The following is a 14,916-nucleotide window of genomic DNA, read 5'->3' as shown; positions in this document are numbered from 1 at the left end:
CCCCCCCCCCCCCCCCCCCCACCATCACCCTCCATCTTCCCTCATCGCCCAATCTTGCTCAAATGAAAGAACTGCCCTATTGCTCTGAAAGCAGAGTACTTGGCACATCCTTTGCTATTAACCTGAAATGATGCGGAGTCTGCAGAGAAAGTAGACAACCTTGCCAGGGAAAACCATCTCAAGCCTAGAGGGAAGAAGTACCAAAACGAAAGCCTGAACTTTAGAAAGACATTGACCGGAAATCAAACCAGTGCATCAAAGATCCTTTATCCTTTTTATTTTTTATTATTATCGGGGTGAATTCTCCACCGGTGGTCTTCTCTGTTCCGCTGAGTAGGACGAGTTAGGAAAGGGGTACGAGAGCGTCAATTACATTTTCTGTCCGTTTAATTACAATACTCTTTATAATGAAAGGTTCCCTGCTGGGTCACTGTCTGTGCGGAGTCTGCACGTTCTCCCCGTGTGTGCGTGGGTTTCCTCCGGGTGCTCCGGTTTCTCCCACAGAAGAGCAGGGGGTGTTCAGCTCATCTTTCTACCCACGTATCACTGCTCGCTTGTCTCTTAATAAATGACCCCACTGCATGTTGGGTGAATCCCGAGTGAGCGATTGGTGCTTTGTGAAATGAATAACCCCAAAGTATTATGTCATTACGACAGCACAACAATAGTTATCCCTCAGCCCGATATCACGACAGATGGATGAACTGGTCATTCTAACATTGTTGTCTGTGGGATCTTCCTTTGCGCAAATCGGCTGCCACAGTTCCTGCAGTAAAACAACATTTGCGAAGTATTTCATTGGCCGTGGAGCGCTCGGGAAAGTCCTGAGGTCACTAAAGGCACAATCGCTCCTCGTTCTTCTTCAATGGACTGCCTGCTGTGATAGTGGAGTCGGACACGTTAGGAACTTTCAAGCGGTTATTGGATAGGCACATGGAGCACACCAGAATGACAGGGAGTGGGATAGCTTGACCTTGGTTTCGGACAAAGCTCGGCACAACATCGAGGGCCGAAGGGCCTGTTCTGTGCTGTACTGTTCTATGTTCTATGTTCTTAAGGTAAGTGGGCCTTTTTCATGTGGGCCTTGTCTCTTCCTCTGGTCTGGTCTTAGCTAGGCCAGGTGCGAGCTGTGCGCATGGGGAGGTGCCCCGCGGGGAACTGGCATTGCCATTGGGCAGCACGGCAGCATTGTGGATAGCACAATTGCTTTGCAGCTCCAGGGTCCCAGGTTCGATTCCGGCTTGGGTCACTGTCTGTGCGGAGTCTGCACATCCTCCCCGTGTGTGCGTGGGTTTCCTCCGGGAGCTCCGGTTTCCTCCCACACTCCAAGATGCGCGGGTTAGGTGGATTGGCCGTGATAAATCGCCCTTAGTGTCCAAAATTGCCCTTAGTGTTGGGTGGGGTTGCTGGGTTATGGGGACAGGGGGGAGGTGTTGACCTTGGGTAGGGTGCTCTTTCCAAGAGCCGGTGCAGACTCGATGGGCCGAATGGCCTCCTTCTAAAGCCTTTGGGGGCCTTTACAAGTGGATTGTCGGTGCATTGCCCCCCACCCCAATGCTCGTCAGTTCAGCAGATTTTCACATCAGCTCCAAACGAGGCTCGGCCCCACATGGGACAACAGACGTGCAAAAGGTTTGCAGCCATTCAGCCCACTCTGAGGGAGAAAGCTGAGTAGGCCCACTTCCCTTCCCCCCTCAAGTATTAACCCCCCCCCCACTGAACTATTTATCTCCTTCCCTTTTTAAACAACTTCTCATTGTCGAGCCAAATAATCTTTCACTTCGGCAACGCGCTGCACAAAAACGTTCTCTTTGATAACGTGATGAAGGGCGAAAATGGCTCTCTCGCGGGATTATTTACCTCTTGCCTTTGAAAAACCCTTCCCGGTTTGGAGCACTGCTGAGCTCCGCATTAGGGAAGGCGGTGGGGCAGTGGTCTTGTCACTGGACTAGTAAACCAGAGACCCAGAGTAATGTTCTGGGGACCCGGGATCAAATCCCGCCCCTGCAGAAGGTGAAAGTTGAATTCAATAAAATATCTGGAATGGAAACCATTGCCGTAAAAACCCATCTGGTTCACTAATGTCTAGTGGAGAAGGAAATCTGCCGCCCTTACCCGGTCTGGCCTACATGTGACTCCAGACCCACACAGCAATGTGGTTGACTCTTAACTGCCCCCTAGAGGGTAATTAGGGATGCACAGCCTGCGACGGCCATGTCGCATGAAATAATTTTTTTAAAACCTGCAAGTTTCCCTGAACGACAATTTATTGAATCTCGCCACGCAGCAGGATGGCAAGCGGATTATTTTATTGATTAGCTTTCAGCGGACACGGAATGCGTGGGAAGATTTTGGGAGCTCAGAGCAATCCAGGCTCCCCACAGAGAGGAGAGGATGCAGGCCCCGTTCTGGAGTGGGGTGTGCAGGTTGGCGCTGCCACTCGCTGCCGTGAGGCTCGTCCTCATGACCAGTGGAGAGTGGGACTCGGTGAGGCTCCGGCCCAGTGTCAAGCCGCCGGTGGATTGGCCCGTCCCGGATGAACAGGCCCCATTGGAGCCTCCCAACGACCTGGCCATTCACTGGATCCACCCTGAGGAAATGATGCAGACGTTGGCTACCCCAAACCTTTGCCGAGAGGATTTACCCCATGGGCAGGACTGCCCGTCAGGGGGCGGGACGGTGGGGTGAAGTGGTGAGGGGGGTGCGGGGGGGGGGGGAGTGTCATGGGGGTCGGGGTTGGGGCTCCCACACAATATGGACTCGGTGGGACTGATTTATTTTTAAATGTATTCCTTTCTCTGAGTTACAATGCGCCGAGTGGGCGGGGCACGCCCTTAATCCATCCCCTTTGCTCGCTCCACAAACCAATTCAAATTGGACCCAATCTGTGATCGCTATTCATCACCCACAAGAGAGAAGACGTACTAGCTCCAAGTTGACAAGAAACAGGCATTGCACCTGATCTCGGGGCATGATCCAAACGCTTGATGTTAGCCGGGAGGCCGAGAAGCGACTAATTTACGGTATCTCCATAGCAACATTGTGCTAATGGTAGTTCTGCCCGGCAAGAAGAGTCATCACTCAGAGGGGGTCTAGGTCCCTTTGAAGTGGGGCCTGCCTGATGACAACCCATGGGTTTGACTTGGAAATGGAGGATTCTAGCTGAAGGAGCTTTTACACATTCCAGTTAGCAGGAAGACCGATAGAGTAGGAAAGAAACTGATGAGCAAGATCCCACAATCCCAAGATTCAGAAAGAAGCTGTAGCGGTGAATGTACGCGGTGCATCAGGCTTGAGGTCCCCAGCAGATGCCTTGGCGAGAGCCACATGCCGCCAGTCGCCCTGGTCCCTAACCCGATTGGTCCTCTTAACAAGAGAGCAAATGCAACAGAGATTTCAAACGTCACTTGTCCATCTTCCAACCAAACTTGAGCCGTGCTAACAGTATTTTCACAAATTGCTGCCGGCTTCATGAGCGATGGTGGGCCAGTGGTATTGGCGCTGGACTAGTAATCCAGCAACCCAGGATAAAGCTCTGGGGTTCCCGGGTTCGAATCCCATACCGGCCGCTGACAAAATTTTAATTCAATAAAAACCCAAACGACTTTCGTTTGTCGCAAAAACCCATCTACTGTCCTTCAGTGATGGAAATCTGCCACGTTTCCCTGGTCTGGCCTACTCGCGACTCCACAGCACAAGGGACCCGGGTTCAATTCCGGCCTCGGGTCACTGTCTGTGCGGAGTCTGCACGTTCTCCCCGTGTGTGCGTGGGTTTCCTCCGGATGCTCCGGTTTCCTCCCGCAGTCCAAAGATGCGCAGGTTAGGTGGGGATAGGGCGGGAGATTGGGCTGAGCTAGGGTGCTCTTTCAGAGGGTGGGCGCGGACACGATGGGCCGAATGGCCTCCTTCTGCGCTGTAGGGATTCTATTCCGTTCTTTGGACGCCCGCATGCCTTGAATGAGTGCGATTAATGACGTAGGTCAGGCCAGACAAGGGCGGGGAGCTGGATCTGCGCTGATGCACGTCACCCTGTCGAGCCGTTTCCCCCCCCCCCCCCGTTTCTCCTGATGGTTAACGGGATTTGGGGGTGCAGTGCGTGACGAGGACCAGAAGGTCAAAGGTCAGCTCCCGCGAGCTTGTGCTGAAACTGGTGGCCCAAGAATTGGCCTCCGGATACGGAGAGCAAAGGAAAGGACCCGAGTTCCTGACCTCTCTCCAGTGGATTCCACACCTGTCACTATTCCCAAACAGGAAAAGGAAATTAAAACTTGTAAATGGGAGCGTGCCCGGTCAAACATGTCCGAACTGGTCTTGTATTTCTTAAAATGGAACTCCGGTGTCGCTGACGTCAGGATTACTTTTTATTTTAACGGGGATTTTGCAATCTTGAACTGGCCTTTCTGGCTTCTTCTAAGCGTGTTTCTATGTATGTGGTGTGTGGGTATGTGGCCGTGTGCCTACAGTGCGTATGTTGCGTGCTAGATGTGTTGTACAAGGTACATGTCTGTGTGTTCTTTTTTATATTAATACGCGGGATGTGGGCGTCGCTATCCGGGCCCAGCGTTTGTTGCCCATCTCTAATTGCCCCTTGAGAAGGTGATGGTGAGTCGCCTTCTTGACTTGCTGTGATCCATATGGGTGTAGGCACACCCACTGTGCTGTTAGGGAGGGAGTTCCAGGATTTTGCCCCAGCGACAGTGAAGGAACGGCCGATATATCAGGATGGTGAGCGACTTAGAGGGGAAACTCCATAAGACCATAAGGCATAGGAGTGGAATTAGGCCACTCGGCCCATCGAGTCTGCTCCGCCATTCAATCATGGCTGATATTTTTCTCATCCCCATTCTCCTGCCTTCTCCCCATAACCCCTGATCCCCTTATTAATCAAGAACCTATCTATCTCTGTCTTAAAGACACTCAGTGATTTGGCCTCCACAGCCTTCTGCGGCAAAGAGTGGTGGGGTTCCCAGGTATCTGCTGCTCTTGTCCTTCTAGATGGTAGAGTTTGTGCATTTGGAAGGTGCTGCCTAAGGAGCCTTGGCGAGTTCCTGCAGTGCATCTTGTAGATGGGACACACGGCTGCCACTGTTAGTCGGTGATGGAGGGAGTGAATGTTTGTGGAAGGGGGAGCAATCAAGCGGGGCTGCTTTGTCCTGGATGGTGTTGAGCTTCTTGAGTGTTGTTGGAGCTGCACTCATCCAGGCAAGTGGAGAGTATTTCATCACACTCCTGACTTGTGCCTTGTGGATGGTGGACAGGCTTTGGGGGGTTGGAGGTGAGTTACTCGCTGCTGGATTCCCAGCCTCTGACCTGCTCTTGTAGCCACAGTATTGATACGACTAATCCAGTTCAGTGCCTGGTTAATGGATATTGATAATATGTGTGTGTGTGCGTACGCATGCCTGTGTGTGAGTCTGTGTTTATCTGAGCATGTACATGTGGCATGTATAAGTGTACATGTGTGTGTGGGTGTGTCTAAGTGTACGTGTCTGCGTGTGAGTGTATGTGTGAGCATGTGTAAGTGTACATGTGTGGGTGCGCCTGCATGTGCGTGTATGTGTAAGTGCACATGTGTGTGTGAAAGTGAGCACATCTGTAAGTGTGTGTATGGGTGTCTGTATGTATAAGTGTATGTGTGTGTGCATAAGTATTTATCTGTAAGTGGGTGTGTGCTTGTCCAAGCTAAAGTAAAGCCACCATAGTTCCAGATGACCATAGACCGTTTTCCCCTTTGAGGGGGAGAGCAGAGTGGTGGTGATTAACCTGAGGGTCATCACACCTCAGGCTAGGGGTGAGGTAGAGAAGGCGGGGCCTTAGCTGGCGAGGAGGCGGGCTGCCTTCAGCAAGGTGCAGTGCGGCATAGTATATCCAGCTAAGTTGAGGGTGACCTACAAATCCAAGGGGCGAAATTCTCCGGTATCGTCGCGCTGTCCGGCGACCAGCGGCAAAAACGGCGCAAATTAGTCGGGCATCGCACCGCCCCAAAGGTGCGGAATCCTCCGCATCTTGGGGGGCCGAGCCCTAACCTTGAGGGGCTAGGCCCGCGCCGGACTGATTTCCGCCCCGCCAGCTGGCGCGGAAATGACATCTCCGGGCGGCGCATGCGCGGGAGCGGCCGCTGACGGCATCCCCGCACATGCGCTGTGGAGGGAGTCTCTTCCGCCTCTGCCATGGTGGAGACCGTGGCGAAGGCAGGAGGAAAAGAGTGCCCCCACGGCACAGGCCCGCCCGCGGATCGGTGGGCCCCGATCGTGGGCCAGGCCACCGTGGGGGCACCCCCCAGGGCCAGATCGCCCCGCGCTCCCCCAGGAGCCCGGAGCCCGCCCGCGCCGCCTTGTCCCGCCGGTAAGGTAGGTGGTTTCATCCACGCCGGCGGGACAGGCATTCTAGCAGCGGGACTTCGGCCCATCCGGGCCGGAGAATCGCGGGGGGGGGGGGCGCCAACCGGCGCGGCGCGATTCCCGCCCCCGCTGAGTCTCCGGTGCCGGAGAATTCGGCAACCGGCGGGGGCGGGATTCACGCCAGCCCCCGGCGATTCTCCGACCCGGCGGGGGGTCGGAGAATCTCGCCCCATGACTTTTATTTTGGGACGGCGGAAGCAGCGGAGGAGTTTGTGAAGGCAGAAGGACTGTGGCAGAATTGAGAAATGGGCGTGTACCGATGTAGCCTCATGTAACTTTAGTTTTTCACTGCGTGTTGGTGTATGTACTAAATGAGCCGACGCTGTATATATTTGGACCAGGGAAGAGATGGGACTTTCACTTGCAATGATGGTTCTTTGGGGCTTGGGTGTGTATGCGGGGGTTGTATGATAAAGGGGTTTTCCTGGGACCGGGCAGGGGGAAGGAGACCTGGGTGGGGGCCTCCACGCCGGTCAGTGAACCGGAGTGATGTGGGGGGAGGGGCTGCGGCCATCGGAGCCTGGTAGAACGGGTTTCGGTGAGTCTAGCCGGGGTGAAAAGGGGGTGGACTGTATATGTCAATGGTGACCATAGGCGATCCCTGATTCTTTTTTTTCCCCACCTTGGGAGGGTTTGTTTTATTTGATGTGTGTGTTTGTGTATGAGTGTGTGTGTATTTGTGTGTATGAGTGTGTGTCTGTGTATGAGTGTGTGTCTGTGTATGCGTTTGTGTGTATGTGTGTGTGTGTTTGTGCATGTGAGTGTGAGTGTTTCTGAGTGTGAGTGTGTGTGTGTCTGTGTGAGTGAGAGTGTGTGTATGTGTGTGAGTGTATGACAGATAAAATACGACAGCAACTGCCTGAATTCGGGGAATTCTGGGCAAACCGTCAGCTATGCTCAATTCTAGCCCAATAACACACACGAGGAAGAGGAGCGTTCCATTCAGCCCCTACAATCGTTGGAATTTCTTTTTTAAAAAGCAGGTGGAAGTTTCCCACACACAGGTTGCGTGGTTCAGTCACCGAAGCAGATCCCCAGCAAAATTAGCTCTCTTTTGCAGGGATATCTTGAAACTCTCTCTCCCTCAAACAACTGAAATCGCTCTACCAAACCAAAGCACATCTGAATCAAAGAATCAATTACTCACGTCCACAAGTCGACTTATACTGGAATCAATCTGTAATGGCCACAACATTTGTTCGTCGCAACTGAAGGACCGTTTTGCATTTTTTCTTTTTGCCAGACATCGTACTCCCACTGTTATTCCCTTTTAGGGAATGGTAGGGGAAATGTTGGAAGGATTCCCGAGCTGATTGTCAGCCAGTTAAACCGCATTATGAACGCTTCTCCCGTGGTCAACAAGTCCTGGCGTTGGACTTGTACCCAGAGCTTCTAGTCTAGAGGTAGGGGGCGCTACCTCTGCGCACAGGACCTCCAAGGCTGTTCCGTGGAGATTTTATTCATATTTACTTAGTATTGGACTCAATTCTTACTTCTAATCTGTGCCAATGGAGGTGCAGGCGTTTTAGCATTTCTCCTGACTGTTTTAGTGAATACATTTACTCCATCTTAACTCAAAAAATCCTGGTTAAATTGTCTCTTTTTCAGACTGACTATTAGGTTGGCAAACGATACCGAGGAGAAGGGAGCCTTGTTACATTAACCCTTGTTGCCATCTTTAATCTGGTGTAGGACTTCTTACCAACATTACAGACATGGAGGCAATCATCTCACCTGGGGCGAAATTCTCCCGAAACGGCGCGATGTCCGCCGACTGGCGCCCAAAACGGCACCAATCAGACGGGCATCGCGCCGCCCCAAAGGTCCGGAATGCTCCGCATCTTTGGGGGCCGAGCCCCAACATTGAGGGGCTAGGCCGACGCCGGAGTAATTTCCGCCCCGCCAGCTGGCGGAAACGGCCTTTGTTGCCCCGCCAGCCGGCGCGGAAATGACATCTCGGGGCGGCGCATGCGCGGGAGCGTCAGCGGCCGCTGACAGTTTCCCGCGCATGCGCAGTGGAGGGAGTCTCTTCCGCCTCCGCTATGGTGGAGACCGTGGCGGAGGCGGAAGGGAAAGAGTGCCCCCACGGCACAGGCCCGCCCGCGGCTCGGTGGGCCCCGATCGCGGGCCAGGCCACCGTGGGGGCACCCCCCGGGGCCTGATCGCCCCGCGCCCCCTCCAGGACCCCGGAGCCCGCCCACGCCGCCTTGTCCCACCGTTCAAAAGGTGGTTTAATCCACGCCGGCGGGACAGGCAATTTATCGGCGGGACTTCGGCCCATTCGGGCCGGAGAATCCAGCGGGGGGGCCCGCCAACCGGCACGGCCCGATTCCCGCCCCCGCCGAATATCCGGTACCAGAGACTTCGGCAACCGGCGGGGGCGGGATTCACGGCAGCCCCCGGCGATTCTCCAACCCGGCGGGGGGTCGGAGAATGACGCCCCTGATCCGGGTTTGTGTGGGGGGGGTTGGGGGCGGGGGGGGGGAGGAGGAGGGGAGGGCGGGGTGGGGGGGGGTGACAAATCGAGGGGGTTTCGCCCGGATCCATGACTTTTGGGGAACATCGCCGGGGGCCGATTGTAACACCACCATAAAGGTGAAAGTCGTTTTGAGTGGGCCCCGTACAGAGTGTGCAATCTCGTGACTATACCAGAGCAGGTTGTGTGGGGAGTTTGGGGGGGGGGGTTGTGGGTGGGTGCGGAGAGAGGGGAGGGCCGGGGGTGGTGGGGTGCTGTGACGGCTGCTGAGAAACGGCCTCCCCTTGTTCCGGAACGCTCCTCTGTATCCCGCTCGGACGCTACTCTCGACCATTACAATCAGCCATAATTGAATGGTGGAGTGGACTCGATGGGCTGAATGGCCTTACTTCCGCTCCTATGTCTTATGGTCTTATGGTCTTACGTTTGGTGGCCTCCTTCCAGGATGGATTTGTAGTACTGAATCCCGGCCTCCAGCTTCATCTTCAGGTTGAGGAGCGCCTGGTAATCCTGGGTCTGTACTGTCAAGCTGTCCCTGAGACTTCCCAGGTCCACCTCCAGCTGGGAAATAACACCGAGCTGCCTCCGGATCTCCTTGATGTATCTCGCTTCCGTATTGTCGAGACAGTTCTGCAGAGCGGCCAGCTAAGAAGATCAAGAAGGGTTCGGTCAGTGTGAAGGTCTGTTTGAGTGGGCCGCTCCCCCGGTCAGTGTGAAGGCCTGTTTGAGCGGGCCCCTTCCCCGGTCAGTGTGAAAGTCTGTTTGAGCGGGCCCCTCCCCCGGTCAGTGTGAAAGTCTGTTTGAGCGGGCCCCTCCCCCGGTCAGTGTGAAAGTCTGTTTGAGCGGGCCCCTCCCCCGGTCAGTGTGAAGGTCTGTTTGAGCAGGCCCGTCCCCCGGTCAGTGTGAAGGCCTGTTCAAGCAGGGCCCTCCCCCGATCAGTGTGAAGGCCTGTTTGAGTAGGCCCCTCCCCCGGTCAGTGTGAAGGCCTGTTTGAGCGGGCCGCTCCCCCGGTCAGTCTGAAGGCCTGTTTGAGCAGGGCCCCTCCCCCGGTCAAAGTGAAGGCCTGTTTGAGTGGGCCGCTCCCCCAGTCAGTGTGAAGGTCTGTTTGAGCGGGCCCCTCCCCTGGTCAGTGTGAAGGCATGTTTGAGCTAGGCCCCTCCCCCAGTCAGTGTGAAAACCTGTTTGAGAGGGCCCCTCCCCCGGTCAGTGTGAAGGCCTGTTTGAGCAGGCCCCTCCCCCGGTCAGTGTGAAGGCCTGATTGTGGGGGCCCCTCCCCCGGTCAGTGTGAAGGCCTGTTTGAGCAGGCCCCTCCCCCGGTCAGTGTGAAGGCCTGTTTGAGCGGGCTGCTCCCCCGGTCAGTATGAAGGCCTGTTTGAGTGGGCCCCTCCCCCGGTCAGTAAGAAGGCCTGTTTGAGTGGGCCCCTCCCCCGGTCAGTGAGAAGGCCTGTTTGTGCGGGCCCCTCCCCCGGTCAGTGTGAAGGCCTATTTGAGCTAGGCCCCTCCCCCGGTCAGTGTGATGGCCTGTTTGAGCAGGCCCCTCCTCCCACCGAGCCTTGTCCAGATAAACCCCACGCTCCAACGAGCAGGCTGCGACTTGCCAATGCTCACTTACACTGCCATGTAAAGCATTACATTCGGTCTCAAGGATCTGGATCTGCTGCCTCAATCCAGTCAGTTCCTCCCGGGCCGCGGTGAGAGCCTGGGTGTCCTTCGTGGCCTTTGTGCTTTGAACCTGCGCCTGAGAAATCAGAGAGTGTTAGAGAGAGAGAGAGAAAGAGAGTTTACATAATACGCTTGAGAGAAGCGGTCCTCACTGATAATGAAGCTGACCCCTGAGGAAGATCTGTTCTTTTACACAGCAAGAGGAAATGGCCTGGTCCTCGATGCTCACGAAGGCCGATGGCTTCAAAAGGAAACCGGAGCACCCGGAGGAAACCCACGCAGACATGGGGAGAACGTGCAGACTGCGCACAGGCACCCAAGGCCGGAATTGAACCAGGTGCCTGGCGCTTCGAGGTAGCAGCGCTAACCACTGTGCCACCCTAATATACAAATACCAGAGTCGGTGCATGCTGAGTTTGAGGCTAACATTCCATGAGATTGTGTTCTTGGGAAAAATGTAGACATTTTTCAAAAATTCATTCGTGAGATGTGGGTGATCTTTGTGTTGCCTATTTCAGGATGGTTGGCGTAGTGTTCACAAAGACCACAAAATAGCTTTAACTTAAACAAAGCTATGATTTTATTTACACTACTAACTTAGATTCGTCACGTACTCCTTAAGAATACACAATTGATCAATAACATCTAACTACACTCATCTACTGCTAATCGCACGACTGATTCAAACTGTGATTTACTCTCACTTGCACTATCTGCTCTTCTGATCTTCTCTAGCTATCTCCTGCTCACACTCCTCCCCTAAGGTCGAGCATCATTGCCTTATATAGTTGTAGTACGAAGTCTTACAACACCAGGTTAAAGTCCAACAGGTTTGTTTCGATGTCACTAGCTTTCGGAGCGCTGCTCCTTCCTCAGGTGAATGAAGAGGTCTGTTCCAGAAACACATATATAGACAAATTCAAAGATGCCAAACAATGCTTGGAATGCGAGCATTAGCAGGTGATTAAATCTTTACAGATCCAGAGATGGGGTAACCCCAGGTTAAAGAGGTGTGAATTGTACCAAGCCAGGACAGTTGGTAGGATTTTGCAGGCCAGATGGTGGGGGATGAATGTAATGCGACATGAATCCCAGGTCCCGGTTGAGGCCACACTCATGTGTGCGGAACTTGGCTATAAGTTTCTGCTCGGCGATTCTGCGTTGTCGCGGGTCCTGAAGGCCGCCTTGGAGAACGCTTACCCGGAGATCAGAGGCTGAATGCCCTTGACTGCTGAAGTGTTCCCCGACTGGAAGGGAACATTCCTGCCTGGTGATTGTTGCGCGATGTCCGTTCATTCGTTGTCGCAGCGTCTGCATGGTCTCGCCAATGTACCACGCTTCGGGACATCCTTTCCTGCAGTGTGAGGTAGACAACGTTGGCCGAGTCGCACGAGTATGTACCGCGTACCTGGTGGGTGGTGTTCTCACGTGTAATAGTGGTATCCATGTCGATGATCTGGCACGTCTTGCAGAGATTGCCATGACAGGGTTGTGTGGTGTCGAGGTCACTGTTCTGAAGACTGGGTAGTTTGCTGCAAACAATGGTTCGTTTGAGGTTGCGCGGTTGTTTCAAGGCAAGTAGTGGGGGTGTGGGGATGACCTTGGCAAGATGTTCATCTTCATCGATGACGTGTTGAAGGCTGTGAAGAAGATGACGTAGTTTCTCCGCTCCGGGGAAGTACTGGACGACGAAGGGTATTCTGTCGGTTGTGTCCCATGTTTGTCTTCTGAGGAGGTCGGTCCGGTTTTTCGCTGTGGCGCGTTGGAACTGTCGATCGATGAGTCGAGTGCCATATCCCGTTCGTACGAGGGCATCTTTCAACGTCTGTAGATGTCTGTTACGCTCCTCCTTGTCTGAGCAGATCCTGTGTATACGGAGCGCTTGTCCATAGGGGATGGCTTCTTTAATGTGTTTAGGGTGGAAGCTGGAGAAGTGGAGCATCATGAGGTTATCCGTAGGTTTGCGGTAAAGCGAAGTGCTGAGGTGACTGTCCTTGATGGAGACGAGTGTGTCCAAGAATGCAACTGATTTTGGAGAGTAGTCCATGGTGAGTCTGATGGTTGGATGGAACTTATTGATGTCATCGTGTAGTCGTTTCAGTGATTCTTCGCCGTGGGTCCAAAGGGAAAAAATGTCATCGATGTATCTGGTGTATAACGTCGGTTGAAGGTCCTGTGCGGTGAGTAGGTCTTGTTCAAACTTGTGCATGAATATGTTGGCGTATTGGGGTGCGAATTTGGTCCCCATGGCTGTTCCGTGCGTCTGGATGAAGAACTTGCTGTCGAAGGTGAAGACGTTGTGATCCAGAATGAAGCGGATGAGTTGCAGAATTGCGTCTGGAGATTGGCAGTTGTCGGTGTTGAGTACTGATATATAACTGTAGCTTCGGAGGGGCCATTAAGTGTCAACCACTTTGTTGAGTACTTATATAGTTGTAACTGTAGCTCCCTCTAGTGGCTTCTCTCGACACTACATTTACTCTTGCAATGCTGATAGTTATGATAATACCACAGGCGTCGCTGTTCAGGCCAGCATTTGTTGCCCATCCCTAATTGCCCTTGAACTGAGTGTCTGGCTCGGCCATTTCAGAGGGGCATTAAGAGTCAACCACATTGCTGTGGGTCAGGAGTCACACGTAGGCCAGACCGGGTAAGGACGGCAGATTTCCTTCGCTGAAGAGCGTTAGTGGACCCGATGGGTTTTAACGACAATGGTTTCGTGGTCATCATTAGATGTTGGATTCCAGGGGCGAGATTCTCCGACCCCCCGCCGGGTCGGAGAATCGCCGGGGGCTGGCGTGAATCCCGCCCCCGCCAGTTGCCGAAGTTTCCGGCACCGGATATTCGGCGAGGGCGGGAATCGCGTCGCGCTGGTTGGCGGGCCCCCCCTGCGCGATTCTCCGGCCCGGATGGGCCGAAGTCCCGCCGCTAAAATGCCTGGCCCGCCGGCGTAAATTAAACCACCTACCTTACCGGCGGGACAAGGCGGCGCGGGCGGGCTCCGGGGTTCTGGGGGGGGTGCGGGGCGATCTGGCCCCAGGGGGTGCCCCCACGGTGGCCTGGCCCGCGATCGGGGCACACTGATCCGCGGGCGGGCCTGTGCCGTGGGGGCACTCTTTCCCTTCCGCCTCCGCCACGGTCTCCACCATGGCGGAGGCAGAAGAGACTCCCTCCACTGCGCATGCGCGGGAATGCCGTCAGCGGCCACTGTATCATGGAGTTCACCTGACCCACAACTTTTACTAGATTGTGGTATGGGGAGCACACGGCCCACTCTACAGGTGTGGTACAGCAGAAATGGGAAAGTATTTTTTTAAAGCAAAACAATGTTTATTCTATGAACTCAAGTTAACCTTTTTAAAACACACAGTGAACAGTTAGCAACCATCAATTCAAATACAACCCCCAAAGAATACAACACTAAGTAATCCTTAATAACTTCCCAAACAACATCCAGAAGACAAAAGAAACACCTTTTAACAGAAGCACATCAGGTTTACATTCACTACTCAGAACATTTATAATTCTGAATTAACCAAATGATCAAGAGATAGTCTTTTCATGGCAGAGAGCTCAACAGTACACCTGCTCTGTCTGGCTTCAGCTCCAACACTGAAAACAAAACTAAAACACACCCTGCAGCAAACAGCCTAAAATGAAAGTAAAAAGCTGACAGACAGCCCAGCTCCACCCACACTCTGACATCACTGACAAACACCCATTTCTTAAAGGTACACTCACATGACACAGCTAACCAGACACAAGCTGCAATGTCAGAATGACAACGATAGTAACAACCAGATCATGGCCGGGATTCTCCACTGCCTGATGCCAAAATCGTTGTTGCCGATCGGGTGGAGAATCAATTTGCGATTCTCCACCTCCTTCAAACCGGCATCGCCATGACGTGCGCAGTCGCAATGCCGTTGGCACCTCATCGGTCGGCCCACTCGCGATGCTCCGTCCCCGACGGCGCGGGACACGTGTGCTCGCGCAAACCGCGAACCTGGCGTGACGGCTGCGGACTGCGCCGCCACACGCGACCGGGGTCCGTGCCGCTGGCTGGCGGGGTGGGTGGGGGGGGGGGCTTCTGCGAGGGCTGGGGGTACTGGTAGGGGGTGGCCAGGGGGGAGGGCTGTGGGGTCCTGGATGGCGGGTTGGGCCCCTCTGCGACCGAGCCTCAAGTTGTCATCTGAGAGACGGCACCAGCGGCAGTGCGGCACTCTCTCCGTGATGCCAGTCAGCCCGGACTTTGTGCTTCTGTCTGTGGTGGGGTTTGAACCCCAAAGCCTCAAAATTGGAGACGTGAGTTTGAGGCACGTTTGATTCCTTTGCCGACGCTGTCCTTTGGATGGGATATGGGGCTGAGTGCCCCCT

At 54.2% G+C, this 14,916-nt stretch overlaps 1 protein-coding gene across 1 annotated transcript; it reads right to left on the bottom strand.

Annotated features, from left to right (window-relative positions):
• Window positions 1–294: 294 nt before the first annotated feature.
• LOC140403244 (keratin, type I cytoskeletal 18-like) lies at window positions 295–14,443 on the bottom strand. The gene is made up of 4 exons (XM_072491011.1): window positions 14,432–14,443; window positions 10,490–10,615; window positions 9,302–9,522; window positions 295–877 (listed from the first exon to the last, which is right to left on the bottom strand). The coding sequence occupies exons 1-4, from the start codon at window positions 14,441–14,443 to the stop codon at window positions 796–798; spliced, it is 441 nt and encodes a 146-aa protein (XP_072347112.1). The 3' UTR covers window positions 295–795.
• Window positions 14,444–14,916: the final 473 nt, after the last annotated feature.

This window comes from Scyliorhinus torazame, chromosome 27 (assembly GCF_047496885.1).
Source record: "Scyliorhinus torazame isolate Kashiwa2021f chromosome 27, sScyTor2.1, whole genome shotgun sequence".
NCBI classification, from domain to species: Eukaryota; Metazoa; Chordata; class Chondrichthyes; order Carcharhiniformes; family Scyliorhinidae; genus Scyliorhinus; species Scyliorhinus torazame.
Note: the sequence above shows the minus strand (reverse complement) of the source record. Positions and strands in the feature narration are given on the sequence as shown.